Genomic DNA, 19,876 nt, shown 5'->3' with positions numbered 1-19,876 from the left:
AATCTCCCGATTATTTTTTAAAATTGTCTGAGAGCCCTAATATTTTTATGTGCGCAATGTCTTAGGTTTTTAAAAAAGAAAAACTGAAAAACAAAATTCTATCTGGTTGCATAATACTGATACTGACATAGGTCATCTGCAGGGCCACATGAGCTAATGGAGTAATTGATAGTAGCCGTAAGTTATCATCCTCTGTGTAGACCAGCCACTAGAGAGAGATGAGACATAATTTGCCACTTGGTTCCACAAATATTTTCTGACACCAGAGGAATATTGAGACTCAAGAATCTAGGGTTCCATTCCATATTCTGTGGGGTAGCATGCAATGTCCAGTGGTTTCCAAACTGCGGGTCATGAGCCAGTACTGGGTCACGGAATGTAAGGTATTTGGTCGCAGTGGCTCTGGGCTGTTAAAAGCCCCATCGGCGGTGCCTCCCAGCTAAGGCTAGTCGCTACCTGTTCTGACACTATGCTGCGCCCCAGAAGCAGCCAACAGCAGGTCTGGCTCCTAGGTGGGGGATCCACGGGCCTCCGCGCACTGCCCACAACCCGAGCACTGGCTCCACACTCCCATTGGCTGGGAACCGGTCAATGTGAGCTGGGGGAAAGAGGATAGTGCCTGCGGGCGAGAGCTGAGTGGAGCCGCTTGCATGCCTCTGCCTAGGAACCAGACCTGCTGCTGGCTGCTTCCGGGGCACAGCATGGTCCACAGTGCCAGGACAGGCAACAAGCCTGCCTTAGTATCCCCGCTGTGCCACTGACCGGGAGCCGTCCAAGGTAAGCCTGCACCCCAACCCCATGCCCCAATCCCCTGCCCCAGCACTAAGCCCCTTCCTGCACCCAAACCCCTCATTCATGGCCCCACCCCTGAGCCTGCATCCCCAGCCCATAGCCTCTCCTGCACCCGAACCTCCTACCCCAGCCCTGAACCCGCCGCAAACCCGAAGCCCCCTCCTGCACCCCAAACCCCCCCATCCCCAGCCCCACCCCAGAGCCTGCACCCCCAGCCCTGACCCCCTCCCACAACCCAACCCCCTGCCCCAGCCCAGAGCCCCCTCTCACACCCTGAACCCTCATTTCTGGCCCCACTCCACAGCCCTCCCCCCCCGAGCCTCTCCCACACCCCAAACCCCTCATCTGCAGCTCCATTGAATCCTGGGCATCAACAATTTTCTTCAACTGGGTCATCAGAAAAATAGTTTGAAAACCGCTGCTCTAGTGGACTCTTGGGCTCCTGTTCCCCCTAAGCCTGATTCCCTTCTACCTCTGTCCACTCTAGCTGGGCCCAGTCCTGTCTCTTCCCACCCACTCCAGGCTCCTCATCTCAGTCAGTCCTAATCTCATGTGAACAGCAGGGTTATGTCAGGGAAGAAAGGCACAGGTTGCAAGAGAAGAGGCACAGATGTTGTGCATGGAGTGTATAATGCCTTACATTCTAAATAACTTCATGTATTTAAACCAGGGGTGGGCAAACTTTTTGGTCTGAGGGCCATATCTGGGTGGGGAAATTGTATGCAGGGCCATGCATGTAGGGCTGGGGCAGGGAGCTGGGGTGCAGGATGGAGTGCAGAGTGTAGGAGGGGGTGTGGTGTGCAGGAAGGGGCTCGGGGCAGGGTGTATGAGGGGACTCAGGGAAGGGGGTTACGGTACAGGAGGGGGTGCGGAGTGCAGGAGGGGGCTCGGGGAAGGAGGCTGGGGTGCAGGAGAGATGCGGCAGGGGGTTGTGGTGCAGAGTGCAGAAACTGTTCGGGGTGTGGGCTCCGGACTGGCGCCGCTTACCTGGAGCACCTCCGGGGTGGCAGCGGCATGCAGCAGGGCTAAGCCAGGCTCCCTGCCTGCCCTGGCCCCACGCCACTCCTGGAAGTGGCCAGCACCATGTCCCTGCGGCCTTCTGGTTGCGGGGGCGGGGAAGAGGCAGAGGGCTCTGCACACTGCCCTCCCCTGCGGCACCTCCCCCGAAGCTCCCATTGGCCACAGTTTCCCATTCCTGGCCAATGGGAGCTGCGGGGTGGGGGGGTTACCTGCAGGTGAGGGCAGCGCACGGAGCCCTCTGCCTCCTCTCCCCCAGGGGCCACAGTGATGTGGTGCCAGCCGCTTCCAGCAGTGGCACAGGGACCATAGCCCCACAGGAGTGCCAATCCTACAGGCCGAATCCAGCCCGTAAGCCGTAGTTTGCCCACTCCTGATTTAAACTTAAAACAGAACCATTTTGTTCCTGTATAGCCCACCTTCATTGGGTCTAGAGTTGTCCAAGGTTGACCTACAATCAACAGCAGCGGTATCACCACCACAAGCACTACCATGGTCCACAGAAGACAGCCACACATGCAGCATCCTCCATCCTTGGCTCCCACTGGACTATTGTGAAGCACTCCAAACATCAAGTCCAGGGGTCTCTTCAGTTAAAAGGTAGCTTATAAAGACCTCAGTCCCCAGCAGCACCAGTCTCCAGCAGGAAGTGGTAAGATGGAAAGGAGAGAGAACCAGCTACACTACAATGGCTTCTACAGTGGACAGCAACCACCAACTAATACACAGGATTAACAATAGTCAGAAAGGAACATTTTGTTCAGTTACATTGTGACAAGCCTTTAGGCTAACAAAAAATACTATTGGGGCTATTATATTCACACACAACAGACAGACCTTCAGTTTTAAAGTTCTGTCTAAAAAAATTCCAAGTAAACTTCAAGGAACTCATTTATTTTACCTTGCTAATGCAACCCTAACCAAACTGTATCTCCAGGTAAATATTTCTAACCTGATTTTTATAAAGCATAAAAAAACTTACTCACCCAGGCTGAGCAGTAATTTTGCCAGTGGAACCAGGGAGCTGTATGCTATTTCTCAGAAGAGGAAAGGAGAATAGCAGTCTAAGCACCACTGTTACTTTAACAGGATGGGGCAGAAGGAGTCAAGAATCCCAGAGGCAAGCAGCCTGAGGAAGTACGTTCCTTATAAAAATCAGGTTACAAAAGAATGGGGGGGGGTACATTAGTGGAAGAGAAATTAAAGTGGGAGAGACTATACTCATGTATGTTTTTTAAACTTGAGCTAGGGTAGTCATTCATTTTACAGAGAGAATGAAAGAGAAAGGGAGAAGAAGGGTATGGCTACACTTACAAATCTGCAGCGCTGGTAGTTGCAGTGCTGGTCGTCCAGCTGTGCAGGGCCAGCGCTGGTGTGTGGCCACACTCACAGCTACCAGCGCTGGTGTGTGGCCACATTTGCAGCGCTGTTGGGAGTGATGCATTATGGGCAGCTATCCCAGCGTTCAAGTGGCAGCAACGTGCTTTTCAAAAGAGGGGCGGTGGGGTGGGGCGTAGTGTGACAGGGAGCGGGGGGAGAGAGAGAGTGTGTGGATTTTTGGAGCCAACACTGTGTGTTACCTTCCTGCCTTGAAAAATCAGAACATGTTCCCGATCCCTTACCCTTAACTGCAAACAGCCTGCAGCCAACGGACTCCCTCTCTCCCCTCTGCCCCCCCTCCCCCGTTTCTGTCAAGCAAACACTCACTCCCTGCCTGCCTCATTATCTCATTTGATTTTTCACAGATTGATCACAGCAAACAGGAGCTGTGTTTGTAGATAAGCAGCTCCGGGATCAACGGAGCTCCAAGTTCACAACAAAACAAAGAGAGGCTGCATAACAAAACAAAGAGTAATTTATAGAAGCATTCTGGGATATCTGCTAATACCCTGGAGGCCAATAACAGCGCTGGTGTGTGGCCACACTTGATGACCACCGCTGCAGCACCAGCGCTGCAATCTTTATTCCCCATGCTGAGCCAGGTGTACAGCCAGCGCTGCAGCCAGGGAGTTGCAGCGCTGGATGTGCCCTGCAGGTGTGGACACTTACTAATTGCAGCGCTGGAAAGCCTCCACCAGCACTGCAACTTGCAAGTGTAGCCATACCTGAAGAAAGGCTAGCCTTCAGACTATAAGCCACAGCAGCTGTGGTAGGAAGGAAGGCTTCAAATATTCCTATTCACTGGCCACTTGGAGCATCCATAGGATAGATGGGAGAGCAGCCGTCTCCCATCTATCCTACAGCTGCTCCAAGTGGCCAGTGAATAGGAATATTTTCCTTCATTCAAGCCAGATCCCATATTTATCTCCACCATAAACTATACCTCATATTTAGCTCCACCACTGCCTTTTCTCCTCTCCCAGAGTAGGGAAGGGAAGCAAGAAAGAGTGTGGAGCAGTGGAATGAATGAGAGTCAATCAATAAAGATGTAAACTGAACAATGGAGGAGATACAAGAGATGAGAGTGAAAAGACAGCTTGATGGTTTTAAAATTTCATCTCGGAGTCTTTGATCTCACACAAAGAAAAAATAAATTAAGAAAGAACACTGTGCCAAACCTTAATATTTACTATGCATGGGAAGAAGAGGAAAGGGCAGCATAAATTAATTTATTGGGGGTGAACTGCTACCTTGATAAGTTTAACTGTTCAAAAGCCTTTTGTTGCTTTAAAATCTCAGATAACGCAGTTTGGGAGGGGCTTGGCTTGAGGCATAGCTGTATTTCAGCCAGGTTACTAGGTTTAAACTTTGGGCTAGTAATGTTTGGTACATTTTCCAAGCTTTTTAACAATATAAAAATAAGCCATTCCCTCTAGCACAGTGTAAAACATTCATTACTATTCTGTTTACCTTCTTTTATTTTTTCCAGAAAGAAGCAAAATTAGATGTTTCTGCCAAACATCTACCATTTTCTAATCCTTCCCAATTTATATACCTGAGAATTTTCCCTCTTTCTTGGTACTTTGTGGAAGTCAGAAAAGCTAGGATACAGTGAAGGATGTTTATTCTGCTCTGTGTAGTGCTGCTCTCTGCTTTTCAAAGCTAAAGAGGCCATTTAACAGGACACAAGTTTTTATGGTTTAAAGTAAATCATTAATCCTCACAGCCCCACTGTGAGGTTGATAGGCATTATTCTCATTTACAGACAACAGAAACAGAAGTAGGGAGTGGTTTAAGTGACTTATCCAAGGTCATATAGCAAGTCAACGTCAGAACCAAAGTCTCCAGCCTCATTATACCCCTTGCATACAAGTTCCTCAACCATACTTCACATGCAATACAATATCACCACTGGCTAAAACCAGAAACCAACAGTAGAGAAGAAACTGGCTGCTATTATTCTATCAACTTCTTCATCCTGTACAACAGATACTACTCTTATTTCTGACAGCTGCACATGTGATGCATGACTTGCTGCTTGAGACTGTTGCAGTACTAACTCCTCTTGCCCAAATTTCCTCCCTAAAGCTTATCCAATTCATGTATGTTGGAGTCAGTGGTTGATGTTTGTTGGGTCAGCAAATGACACCATCAGCAAACAGTGTTCCAGTTTTGTAATAAGTAAGATGGCAACGGGTAGGGGAGGGTAAGCATCTGTGAGGTGGACAAAGAGGCCAAGATTTTCAAAAGTGACTAATGAGCCTGGATGCCTAACATAAGGGACCTGAGCATTTTTGAAAGGATGGGTGCTGAGCACTTTCTGAAGATCAGGCCTTTAAAGTGTTTGCTGCCACCCCAAGATTATTAGTCAGCTTTTGAAAATTTAGGCCATATATGTGCATTCTCCCCATTCTACAGGAAAACACATTCAAAGATCAAGTGATTCAGCTGGGGAGCATCGTAGTCTAGTGAGTTAGATCGACTAGAAATCAGGAGACCTGGGATTGACTTGCCCATGTAACTATGGGCAAATAATTTTAATCTTTCAGCCACAGTTTCCCCATCTGTTATGGGGATAACAATATTCAACAGGGTGTTTTGAGGCTCATCTAAATAAACTAAGCTTAAAATGTTAAGGCAAGTGTGACGCATTGCTAGAAAGGGTTAGATATTCTGCAAAATAAATAACCCTCAAAAGACATGTGGGGAGATGATGTTTGTTTTTGTGCAATTACATACACATGAGTAGGGTCGACAATGTGATCAACAGTCCCTGCCTATGCTGTATTCTGACAATTCAGAGGTCAAAAGAAGATCCTAGCATTTAAATAAATTGTAAAAACACGATATCTTGGTTTTCGTCTCTCTTTGAAATGTACTGTGAATGATGGAGGAACAAGCAAATATCCTTATGTTAATTCGTATAGCTAAGTACTGGTTATGGACCTCCTTCAAAATCATCCTAATTACCTTTTGTTCCCTGAGGAACTTCAACTTGTCAAAAGACAGGAAATTGTACAAAAGATCCTTGGATCCTGATTCTGTCATCTCAGATCTGCTTAGGCTTCATCAGGGGAAGTTTGACTTACAAGACTGAGGTCCCAGTTATGCTGGTACGCTCTGAATATGATATTTGGACATTGGACTATAAACTATTAACTATTTCTGAAAGAACTCTTTGCAACTACGAAGCCCACCATCTCTGTTACAAATCTGCACCTAAATGAATTGAACTCATGTCTGAATATACATTGATCTTTTAACCATTCTCTCTCGTTTTTTAAATAAATTTTAGTTTAGTTAATAAGAATTGCTGTAGCGTGTATTTGGGTAAGATCTGAAACATTCATTAACCTGAGAGGTAATGTGTCTGATCCTTTGGGATTGGTAAAACCTTTTCTTTTATATGATGAAATAAGATTTACAGAAATTTTCATCATATTTGATGTGGGTACCTGGATGGAGGCCTGAGGCTGGATCGCTTTAAGGGAACTGTGTTGTTTGAACTTCTGAGTAACCAGTAAGGTAATAAAGAAGCTGTTTTATGCTAGCTTGATAAATCTTGGATATTCCAATACACCAGCTTTTTGGGGTTTGGCTGCCCCATTTTTTGCAGTTCATCCTAACTGAGTGCCCATAGCTGGCCCCTACTAGGACCCCGGTCACAGCAAGTCTGCAGAAACATTTAACACTGTGCTCACTTCTTCAGACTACATAGTTAACAGGAAAACATGACCATTATCTCCATCCTTCTTGCTTTTGTTTGGTTTAAGAAGCTGGCATCCACTGACTGCATATTAATAAAATACACATCTGTGTGCCTTAGCAATGCTACCCGGCTCTGATGAAAGCCTTATAGCGCTCACTGTGCTACACAAAGTTGATACTTACTTCTGCCCAGTTCATAGAGTTTGATGTGAATACCTAAGCAATGTGTGTGGGTAAGACCACCAGGCATAAATTGTTTTTAATATCTAAATTTCTCCATTAAAGCTTTTCAACAAATGCACAAATTCAAAACAAGACACACATTAGAACAGATAGGTAGTTTCTTGGCAAAACTATTTTGCAATTATGAGCCAAAATAATTAGGAACATGTTTAAGAAACCAAGTCACCACTATTTTTTAAAAATTTGTATCTTCCAAACAACTTTTCTGAGCTGCCTCAACCTTTAGAAAAATTCTACCCTGGCATAAAATCATACATGTGAATTTTAGGTGAAAAGATTTAGGGCAGATTCATTCTTAGTTACAGAGGCTGGAGTCTTAACAAGTAAAGGCTTAACAACTGGGTAAGAATACTCAGTATACCTTGCTAACTTCAATTCAACGGTGTTCAATTAGGTACTAATTAGTTTGTTACATTTACATTATAAGTTCTACAGTAATAAGTCTAAAGTTCACATTTTAATTGCAGAATATCAACTTTATAGCTCAGTCTTCCAAACTCTGTTAATCTTTTACATAATATATATTAAAAAAATCTTAAGATGCTGAAAGCCAGTTTCAAGTCAACTTTCCATGTAAAAAGTAAGAGCTTCCGACTTACCTGTAACATACCAACTATTTCCACTTTATTAAAAAAGATGAAGGAGTGAAGTGTTGACAGCATATTTTCTTCAAACACTGAGGGAGTGGGTAGAACCATATCTTGGATATACTGTACTCTGTATGTTTGATGAATTTTTTGCTTCAGCTCTGGATCAGATATAGGAATCACCTCTTTAAATTTTGCTGTTTTTGTCAGAAATTCCCTGTGTTTCCGTGACGGCGATAAAGAAGGATCATATTCTAGGCATCCAATTACGTCCATTATACATTCCTCAGAAAACATTACTTCAAAAAGTGCAGTTCTGTTCAAAAGGAAGATTCCCTTGATAATTTCATACAAGTGGTGTAGTCCTTCAAGGTTCTCCAAGTCCTCACACACATGAAAAATTTCTAAGAGCTTTTTAATATAGCCCTCATTTTCCAATGCTAGTGCGAGTTTTTCACGACGTAATGGGGAAGGCAGTGAAGATGCCACAAGTTCTGCAATTTCCTCTAGCCGATTTAATTCACAAGATGGCAATTCTAGACCTGGTGATGACATATCATCAAAACGTTCCTCCTCAGATTCATCTACAAGGTCCTGAGTAATATCCACTGAAGGATCTTTTCCTTGAACCTATTACAATGAGACATTTTTTGTAAGTAATTTTTTAAAATTTCTACCGGCATTTTTTTAAAAAAATATTTCTAAAAATGTGCGTTTCTGGTAAGGGACAGAGGGTGAAGGAAAAAAGCCAAAAGCCACATTACACTCCTTGATGGTAGAAAGACTTCTGATTGTATTTTTATTAAAAGCATGATCTGGACTATCAATGATTCTACTTCCTGGAGCCAAAAATAAATGCATGAATAAGAGTTTGCCATTTAAATACAATGCAGTTCAGGTTCTGATGTGCTTTTGAATGCTGGCATAAAAGGCACAGTCTGGGACACTGAATACCTTCATTAATATATGATTTTGAAACAGTAATTTTCTGGACTAGATATTTAATTGTATTAGTTCGCAAAAAGCTGAATACTTTAATGTCAGGAAACTGGAAATATAGGGAATAGAGAAATAGCATAATATTCTGAATACTTCAGGAAAAAGGAAGACATTATTATTAGCACTTCTCGGGTGTCCGTCACTAGAGCTTGAAAGGTCCCCTTGCCCAAGGTGAATAAGAAGTGTTCCCAGGTGAACAACACATCTTCTGCAGAATCTAAACTTCCAATTACAAATAAATTTGTTTGAACACTTATGGTTTTGAATAGAAGGTTCTAACACAAACAGATATTAAACTGATGCAGCACAATCTTCTTAAGTCTATATTCAACTTGTTCAACTACCTCTGCTGCTGATCAGAGCTTTCCATGAGCTACACCAGAATGAATTGACCAGAGTCTTGTCAGCTTTTATTTCTATTTCTTACACCTGTGGGTAGTAGTGAAAATTACAAGAATCAAGTCAAGTTTTGTTCTGCTACTGTTTGGGAAAACAGAACATCAGCAGAGATGGGCACTGGTGCTATTCACTGAGAAAGAGGACCCAAAAAATGAAGGTTGTTTCCAATACTCTGCCTTTGTTCAATATATCTGCAGTAGCCAAAAAACTAAGGGAATGGAAGAGGTTGACAATGATGCAGCCAGGAGGTTAGTGGAGATATATAGCAATAAACACCTCATTCTTGCAGCAGCCAGAAGGCTGTGGAAGAGGATGGAAGAACAGTGAGAACACTTTGCCATCCTCATAGCAGCCAAAGAAGGCCGGGGAGAGAGAGACCCCAAGGCTTCAAATTTGGATGCCCTCCAGCCACAGGTGTATATAAATGGTGGGGCCTCAAAACACAGTCCAAGGAAAACAACCTGGCAAAAACACTAGCACATTCAATTTTCCCAAAGCTGGGGGATGATTAGCTTTTCACCTGGGTATTCCCCAGGAACAGTGGGTGCCACCCTATCTTTTGAATCTGTCTTTAGCTAACAGTTTTAATCCTCTGGCAGTATTTCTGATTGTGGGTTCATGGGTAAGAAAGATCAATAAGCTAAAATAGAAAATGAGTACGATATGTATGTGTGTATAAAGAGATGTATGAAGACATACTGATCTATGGAGAGGAGAAGTGGAAGAAGGAATAAGAAAATATACAGGACAGAACGTAGAACAGAGAGAAGAGAGGAGGAGAGAAAGGAAAGAGACAGATAAAGGGGCGGTGGGAGAGATAAGGGACAGGGAGGGAAAGAAAAGGGAAGCAGAGAAGGAAGCAGACACACACCATGGTTTATTACAGAAAAGAAAAAGAACGGAGTGAAGCTAGGAAGCAGAGAAAGTAACATCAAGCAAATGAGACATTAGTAATAATATTCAATGAATTTATTTGATTAATCCTTTGGGTGGTATTCAAACATCTACATAGCTTGTCAAATACTATTAACACTGGTGGAATACAGCAGATACATGCAGTGGATACATTTTCTGCTATTCAATCAGCCCTAGTAAAATATATTAAAAATTGTATTAAATAGAAAGTTGATTGACATGTCACAAATAAAATGCAGTGTACAATGAACAGTTTAACTGCTTTAAATTGAAAAGGTCAGGACTTTGGGGGGAGAATATAGAGGTACAGATCTGACTCCCAACCTAAAAGATGTCAAATAAATCTTTCAACCCCTGCCAGTCACCACAGGTACTCCATTACACACATGCAGAAGAACAATCCACTCAAGTAAATTAACCAAGTTCTCCTCTCTCTGTTACAGGAGAAAGGCAACAAACAGGAGGGTATGAGAGAGAAGGAAGAGAAATGCACAAATAAGAAGAAAAATGTATATGAAGAACAGGGAATTAGGAGACAAAACAGACTAGCATTAAGAAACCTACAAAATGGAAAAGACAACAGGTAGATTAAATCAAATACAACCTCTATTCTATGGTTCTATAATCAGCTTCAAAATGCATTTTAATGTTGAAGTATCTCCCACCTTAAAAAAATGAAGTAATTGGTAACTAATGAAATCATTGTTATAAAACCTCATAGAAACATAGAAGTGTACAACTGGAAGGAACCTTGAGAGTCATCTAGTCTAGTCCCCTGCACTCAAGGCAGAACTAAGTAAAACTAGAACTTTCCTGACAGGTGTTTGTCTAACGTGTTTCATGAACTTGCACTTTATGCAAACTTTCCTTAGGGAAAGTGTGGGTGAATCTCAAAAAGGATACTTTTAAACACAGTTTTGGGGAGAGCTTTCATATATAACTGTTAAACTTAGCACCAGACTTTTATGGGGAAAGCAGCAGTTTCTCAAATTACCAAATATGTAATTTTTTCCTCTGTATTTTTTACTTACAAGTACTATGCTTAATCTCATTGCTAAAAACAGACCATAAAAATCAAAGGCATAACATTACAACATCCAGAAAATCTTCCATTTTTCAAACATACCTGACATATTTTTTCCCATATTTCATCACATCCAGCTTTTTCTTGAAAGCTAAGTGCCAAGTCATAATTTTCAGCTTCAGACCACACAATCAAAGTGTCCTTGAAAGAGATGAAGAAGAAGTATCTTTCAGGCGAGTTATATTTTAGCTATAACAGGCTTTAAAAATGTTTAAAGAGTGATCTATCAGTTAATTTAACAAGGCAAATGTGAAACCAAAAACCAGAAGGACAGTATAACAATACCTATTCAATGATCATATTTTAAAGTTATGTTTGAAGCTTCTAGGATCTTGAAATAGTCACATTTTATGTAAACCAAAATAAACAAAGTCAAAGAATACTGAAAACTGTTTTAATCTTACTTTACGCAATTAAAAATTATATTTGAATAATGTAAATATTCTTTAGCTTCAGGATGTAATTATTCTCCTTCCCTCCCTAATAAAACATGCTAACAAGTACAATACACCAGTTAAATTAAATTGACTTTCATGGGACTAATGACAGTGCATAAAATCAAACATATGCATGTCATGTGCAGGATCAGGGTCACAGTCATCTTCCAGATCTGTTATGCCCCAGAAAGCACTATGCTGATGCAGTGTCTAATACCACCGAGTTGTATTTCTAAAAATGCCTATAGTTTTGTCATAGTTTCAAATTTATTGATAAGCATGGAGCTAATTTACTGGCTGCATGAATGTCTTTTTCTACCACTATACTCAAATGTATGCCCTCCCCACCTTTATTTTAAATGTGAAAGGATATAACATTTTACCCCACCTTTTGTAGTCAAATGCAAAAATATACACTCACTCATTTGATATATAAAAAATTAAAAAACATCAAACTCTTTTCTGATCAAATTCAACATTTAAATCTCAAGCATGCTATAAAACAGAATACCTATGCTACATTATGCGTAACCTTGTTTAGTTTACTATTCTCATTTTTAAAAGAGTTCATTTTAAATTTATCACAGTGAGAAGTTACAAGAGAGACTTACATAATTCAACATTTCATATGTCAATTGGATTTTTGTTTACTTCAACAAGCATTAAATGGATAATAACCATAAAGGGAAAGTGAGCATTTTTATTTTAAAGTGCACTTGCCAAAAAAAATCTTCATTTTTGCCTCTGTCTACCCATTACACAATCCCGAAAACTTAAAAAAAAAAAAAAAAAAACTAGTCAAATAGCGCAGCACTACTACCCTGCTCCACTGTGAGCAAGTCAATCAAGAAAATAATATCCTTTTGCCATTACCAGAGCAGCTATACAGCTTCAAATATACCACTGGGTTTATCTTTCAAATGGCAGTTTACCTTTTCTTTTTCCAAAGGGTTGGGGAAGAGGTGGCGGACAGAAGGAAGAGATTTAGCAAGCTACCTCCAAAATACAAAAGGGAAAAAGCTGCAATGAATGATGTATCCTCATGCAAGACAGAGTACAGTGCAAATTCTTTGGTAGTAGATTGACAGCACATGGTGCTGCTGTCTCCTAATGAGATGGACAAGTGTCTCATGGCTAGGGGATTTTATATGGAGCATCCCACAATGATCTTTCCTCTCTTTGTCATAGCACATCAGGAAAACCCTTACTCAGAGATTTAGCCATTACTTGGAAATGCAGATGATCACCTTACAGTTAGAAGGTGTCCAACACCATTTTGCTGTACGAGAAGGGTGATCGCAAAGATCTAAAACACTATCATCCAATATGCCTGCTCCCACATGTCTACAAGCTGTTCACCAAAATAACAACAAATCGACTCTTGCAGAGTCTGGACAAGCAGCAACTGAGAGAGTAGGCAGGTTTTTGAAGGAATTTCAGCATAACGGATCATATCTTCACTATAAACCAGCTATTGGAGTGCTCCAGAGAATACAAAATTCCCTTTATGCATTGCCTTCGTCAACTATGAAAAAGTGTTTGACAGCGTGGAGCTCAATGGACTGCTGAAAACTCTTGCAGAGTAGGGCATCGACACAAACTACAGACCATTAAAGGAAGTAAACTCTGACTGCACTACAGGTATAACTCTGTTCGACACTCCCCTTCACATCCCAGTCAAAAGAGGTGTGAAGCAAGGAGACACTTTCACCAAAACCCTTCACAGTCTATCTCAAAATGGTAATGAGGTGGATGAATTGGAAGGGTGGAATCAGCATCAACGAAGAGCAGTTAAACCACCTCAGATTCACGGACAATATTGTGTTGATTACTGAAAATACTATCAAACTACAGAGAACAAAATGTATGCGGTCTGATGCCTTGCCAAAAGTCCAAATAATAGTCAAGGGAGAACAAATAGAAGAAGTTGAGCAATAAGTTTATTTGGGCCAAAAAATTAATATGCACCATGATCAGGAAGACGAACTCTCACAAAGAAAGAAAGCTGGTTGGTGCACATTCAGTTCTATCAAGGATGTCCTCCAAGAAAAAAAATAAATAAATAAAAATCAACAAGGTAACACGTGCCAACCTCTTCAACTCAACAGTACTGCTGGCAATGTATGGCAGCGAAACATGGGTTCTAACGAAGATAGAGGAGCAACAATTGTCTATCATGGAGAAGGGGGGTGGAAAGAAGAATTTGGGGGATTTCAATCCGTGACTGAGTCCCCAATGAAGTGATCAGACAGCAGAGTGGAGTGCAGGATGTCATCGTTGAAAGCAGGTACAATAAAATGCAATGGGCAGGGAATATAGCTAGGCTCACTGACAATAGATGAACTGCAGCTGTCACCAAGTGGTACCTATGGGAACTGAAATGACCACTCAGTCGATCTCCAAAAAGATATAGGATAATTTTATCGTGAAAAGGCATGGCCGCATATGGAGAAGGAAGCTCAGGATAACAGAAGAATGGACGACTTGTTGAGATCGGCACAAGCTATATGAGGGCTGAAGGACCGATTGATGAAGGTGATAGTAGACACTTTTTAACAAGAACTTATCTAAACGCATGAGAGAAGATCATCAGCAAGCTACTGCTGACTAACTCTTTCTCTCAACTCTGAGAATCATGCATGTCTGCTTGCTGCTTTGAAGAAATATTTTGTGATGGGTGGATGGAGTCAACACTGCCTTGTTCTGGGAAAAGAGAAGTTTTGCTGTTTGGCAAAGGTAGTCAATAGCAATCTCTCCTTTTCATATCCTCATATTGGTAATACTTGGTCAGAGGTAGTAAACTTAAGAATCCCAACCAGGAATTCTGACCATGTCCCTTTTAAAGAAAGCTATGTATTGAACATGGAATTTAAGTATTTTCAGGTTCACTATTTGCAGAGGCTGCACCTGGTTCTGCACTTATCAACATAAGGATTGATTTACTGTCACACTTTCAACAGGGTAGTGCTATCTCTTGAATTTCATTCAGAATGCAGCACAATAATTAGTTGCTGGTTTGCCATCACCCACCATATTATGTCCATCATATGTAAACTTTGGCTGCTTAAAGTGACAGATGATTGTTTTTAAAGCCCTAACATTATAGGCCAGGGTCGGCAACCTTTGGCACGTAGCTCGCCAGGGTAAGCACCCTGGTGGGCCGGGCCAGTTTGTTTACCTGCCACGTCCGCAGATTCGACGGATCGCGGCTCCCACTGGTCGCGGTTCGCCGCTCCAGGCCAATGGGGACAGCGGACAGCACATCCCTTTGCCCACGCTGCTTCCCACTGCCCCCATTGGCCTGGAGCGGCGAACCGCGGCCAGTGGGAGCCGCGATCCGTCGAACCTGCGGACGCGGCAGGTAAACAAACTGGCCCGGCCCACCAGGGTGCTTACCCTGGCGAGCTGCATGCCAAAAGTTGCTGACCCCTGTTATAGGTCATGGCCACGCTTGAGATCTCTTTCTTAAGCCTCAACCTGACATATCTTTCTGGAGACACTGTTTTAGGAATCTCACCACTGTAGATCAAATCAACCGGTGATTGCTGCTTTGCCATGAGTTAGCAGGGCTACCATCCAGAATTTACTCACCCTTGACATGTCTTAATTAATTTCTACTCATTTTTAAAAGTTACTTTTTAAATAAAAAACAAAAACAAAAAAAGTTTTTTAAGTGGGACCAGTGTTAGCTCCATGTTATCATATTCTCACTTTCTTCTCCCCATAACCCTACCCAAAAAACCCACATCACACTATTTTTCAGCAGATTCTTGAGTGGTTTCATTTGAATGTTAGTGAAATGGTTACTAATTATGCTTGTGGAAGAGTTGGGGCTTTAAAAGAATGAGTAATTTCTTAAGAGTTGCTGCCTTGGAAACAATTCTGTAGTGAGATGAATCTTGTAGCAAGAGATGCTGATCTTAATTCTAGAAAACTGACGGTGTTCTGCAGTCCTTTCTTGCACGGGTACTAACATGTTTAAAGGATCATCAGCCATCTTTTCAGGCATCTATAGTCAGTTCTGAGGATGTAACAGAAAAGACACCTTAATGTTATTCAGTCATACAATCTACCATCTAATTGATGCCGTGACATGAGGTTCTGATGACATGTTGTAGCCTGACCTGCTGGTAAACCAAGTTTCAAAATATTCTCTGAGGCATCAGCTATGTCAAGCCAGAACACCACGTTCCCTCAAACAGATAGGAATGAATAGACAGTTTCAGCTGATACCTACTGAAGTAATCTTCTGGTGATATTGCTAGTATGACTGACACGAATACTTTCATTCTGAATTTGGTCCCTATTATTTGCTCAACCTGGAGGTACCTGGCTCTGTAAAATCACTTTGCATCTCCTGAAAACTGCAAAAAATATCAAGTACATATCTACACGTGATCTTTTTTCTGGCATTTGGTCTATTAGCTCCTATGTTCAATAGCTGAACTTTTGTTTTTAGTTGCAGTATATTTCAAGAACATGGGATAGAATAATATATTTCAGTTTACTGATTCCATAATATGGCCTTGCGGTACTCCCTTTATGATTTATCTATTTAGTCAGCTTTGTCCAGCAATAGTGAAAAAGAACCAATTTGGCATCATGTTGCTCTCCTATTAAAAAGGAGGCATTCACTATCTTCTCTTGCTCTGCTTCCTCTGTCCCAACAACTTCCGAGTCCATATTCTAAGTTGTCTTTAGTTATAGGGCCAAAAGTTTTATTTCCTACGGTCTCAATTATTTCAGGTTTGTCCCACTGGTAGAAATACAAGTTTCTTCTTTTCTGCACATTTTGTCATAATCTCCTCACAAGTCTCTCTCTTTGTAGCTCCCCCAAATTAGGTCATGTTAGTGATAGTTTGACATGGCTACTTTTTAACATTAAAGCCATAATTGCCTCAGAACTACTTCATTAGTAGATAGTACACTAGCTGAAATGTAGAGTGTATCTTCAGGTACATCTGAAATTAAATTAAGATATCTGAACTACAGATTTTACTGCCATATCACTGGCAGGACCACTGTCATAATTATCCTTGAACAAAAAGTATCTGCAAAAGTCTGCATGACTGCATGCTTTACTATCTCTCATAGAAGAGGCTTTATTTTTATGTTTGTTCTTTTGGAGTGGATAGAAGGGAGCGTCTCTTCCTTAAGAAATAGCCATGTCTACATTGTGAACTCTTTGGGGGAAGGCAGTTTGTTCCTGTATGTGTGGACAGCACCCAAGAAATTGTTACAACAATGTAAATAAATAAGCAGCATGAACTAGGAATGAGTTTAAAAAAAAAGGGTATTGCTTAAAGTATGCAAAATTAATCTGTTTAATGTCCATACTCACTGGGATATTCCAATCAACCTTTGAGTGTACCTTCTTCATTTAGTGGACTAACCATTTCCATCTGCCTTTTCTGTTTGTAATCCTAATTTTCTTTATTTTTACAATTGCTTTGATAATTGGTTTAAAATAATCTAAAAAATGAACTCCATTAGTTAACAGTATAATATTAAAAATAGACATTACTATCTATAGATTAAAGGTATTGTATTACATAGCTAACTGTAGTGCCTGTCTATATTTGAATATAAACTCTTTAGTGAATGGACCGTGTCTTCTTCAATGAATTAAATAATCATAGAATATTTTTAATTAAAAATAATTGCATTTTTGAGAAAAACTATCTAAAGATAGTTTTAATTAAGATACATTATAGCTTAAAGATATCTCATCATGGAATAGGGATTATAAATTCTAATTCTACAGTATCAGACAATATATTCATGTAATGTTTAAGAAAAGTTTTCTAAATGAGTTCCAACAGTTCATGGATTAGGGTCCCAATCTTATGGGGCTTCAGGGGCTTCTACGTAGATTATTTAGGTTAATCTTTCTACCCAATGGGACTCAGTGCTCAGTCTAGAAGATACCATCAGAGATGCTTAGTTTTGCAGTTCTCAAACTGTGAATTTGTGTCTCCAGAGATAACATGCTTCTTAACAGCAAAAAATGTTTTTAAATAAATGATACATAGAGGTGAGAAATAACAGACCTCTGCAAATTTGTGTACACAGAGTCAATCTCTTACCTCTCTCTAAAAGTGCAAAGTTTCAAAAAGTTCAATGAATAGAAGATTGTTGGAGGCGGATTAGATCTGGACAAGGAGAAGAAGTCTGGAGATGAATGTGAGAAGGGAGGGACAGGGAGTAGAAACAAAAGTGAAACTGTTTGAGCAGCATATTCCAGAAGTCTTGAGGTCTGAGTGTACCCTTCATTGATTTGAGATCTACCATACCATTCTCTCACTAGAAGGCAAAACCTACAGTGGCAGCAGGCTGTAAAAGAGACTCAGTTTGGGAATATTTTAAATGAAGTTCCTCTACCCGTGGGTAAGACAGGCATGCGTGCAAAATGCAAACAGTGCAACAAAGAAATGCAAGGCCTTGTTGCCCAAATGAAACAACATCATGAGAAGTTCCTTTCTCATGAGGAAGCTGCATTGAAGATGATGAAAGGAACATCACTTTAAAAATGTATAGTGTGTATCTTCTAAAAATGAAACCTACATCTATCTCTGAGTCATAAAGAATATATATTAAGGTTAACACAACCAATAAGAATGCACTTTTATGTAGAAATCCATGATTAAATCAAGTCTTCCTGACTAGTGATTTAAATTATGATTTAAATCAAATCCACCCTGGCTTGAAGGCAAGAGGAGGCACATGGAATAGGCTTGATGTGCATCTGCTAACCAATTTCCCCATTCTGTTTTGTTTTTCAGAGCTCCAGGATGTGGAAAACTGCCCTAACACGGGTTAAAAAGCTGAGTCAGCCCCCAATTAAAATAATTATGTTGTGGCATTTCTCTGCGTGTATAAGAGAATGCAATCTAAAATAAAAGCTAACTTTTGCTTTTGGCTTTCCAGGAAAAAAAAACAAAGATCTGATACGTCTGGTATAATAAAGTTCTGTTATCTTTGTGTCCTTCACTGATGCTCTGGAGGCTGGGGGACCAGAGAGAGCAAAACCAACAAAAGCTGGTTTTGGGTCTGCATACAACCAATTTGACAAGTGACAATAGAGTTCTGAGTTGTGAAAGCTGTCACTGAAGTGTAAACAGATTTATTCTTGGATAGCAATATTTGTACCACTAGTGTTATGTTAGTGATCTCTGTTCACACTGACAAAACTAATGCAGTTGAGACAACAAGACAGCATTTCTGGAAGCAAATTTAATCCAAGCAACGGTTGCCAATCATGCACATCTGCTGGAGCACTTCTGTGTGGACAAGAGAAGTGTTACAGACATGCTAAAGAGATCAGAGTGGCTAACATGGCAAATATCATTGTTATAAGGTATCCTTGGATGAAAGAAAAAGTTATTGTTGATAGGATATAACCCTCCGCAGCTGCAGTGAGTCACCACTGTGCATGTGAGGTGAGACTTTGGAGAAGGAAGAAGGGTAGTGATGGAAATAGTTCCTTTAGAAGGGTGTACAGAGAGTGTACTGGATGGGGGAAAACCTAAAAAAAGTTGAGACAAAAAAAAGAGTGGAGGGGAGGGAGAGAATGACGAGAAAAAGAACAGAAAATTTGTAATTTTAAATGATACTTTTGGCTACTGATCCAGTTTAAAAAAGGGTATCAGATTATCATAACTGCAGCCAAAAGAAAAATAAATAAGCCTGTCCTTCTAAAAGTTTGGAATCCCATCTCTCATTTCACAGAAAGGAAGAGTAATTTTGCAGTTGTCAAAGGGAATCTACTTAAACTCCTAAGCAAGCAATAAGTTCCAGACTTACAAGTGCTCTAGAGTCTTATTTGCAGGGGGGGAAAAAGTGTTTAGGACAACTAAAGGCCAAAAATGCCAAACAAAGACAATTTTACAGGCACTTTTTTCCTAGATACCATGAACTGCATTACTGAAGCTAGCCTCTATCTGCAACACAGTATTAAACTGATTAGAAAATAGGCTTAATTTGCATAAACTAAGTTCAATATAACAATAACCAGAAGACAGCAGCATTTGTCCCTTTCTAGTATAGTTTCTAATACTGAAAGAATATTGTGCTTTTCAACAGGACACACCCATCAAATTTCATTTTAATTCTTCAAGCAAAAAGACTCTCCAGGCTAGCAATGCACACAACTAACTAGCTTAAGATGTGAAAGTCTTATTGACAAAAAAAAAAAAAAAAAACAGTCAACCCTAGGATTGCAAAAAAGAAGGCAGGCACCAATATTTCATCTATTTGTTTGGAAAGAGGTGGCATATTTTGGACAGAGTTAATCTGTATGCCTTAAAACTTTTACA

General features: G+C 40.9%; 1 protein-coding gene across 5 annotated transcripts in view; it reads right to left on the bottom strand.

Moving 5' to 3' along the window:
* The window catches only part of PPP4R3A (protein phosphatase 4 regulatory subunit 3A), a 79,872-nt gene that overhangs the window by 28,296 nt on the left and 31,700 nt on the right, over positions 1-19,876 (bottom strand). For all 5 annotated transcript variants that reach the window (XM_039537645.1, XM_039537644.1, XM_039537642.1 and 2 more), the window contains 2 exons: positions 11,167-11,265; positions 7,740-8,357 (listed from right to left, as the gene is read on the bottom strand). In XM_039537645.1, coding sequence (XP_039393579.1) covers positions 7,740-8,282 — 543 coding nt within the window. In that variant the 5' untranslated portion in view covers positions 8,283-8,357; positions 11,167-11,265. The remainder of the gene's footprint in view (positions 1-7,739; positions 8,358-11,166; positions 11,266-19,876) is intronic.

The sequence above is a fragment of the Mauremys reevesii genome, linkage group 4 (assembly GCF_016161935.1).
Source record: "Mauremys reevesii isolate NIE-2019 linkage group 4, ASM1616193v1, whole genome shotgun sequence".
Lineage (NCBI taxonomy): Eukaryota > Metazoa > Chordata > Testudines > Geoemydidae > Mauremys > Mauremys reevesii.
Note: the sequence above shows the minus strand (reverse complement) of the source record. Positions and strands in the feature narration are given on the sequence as shown.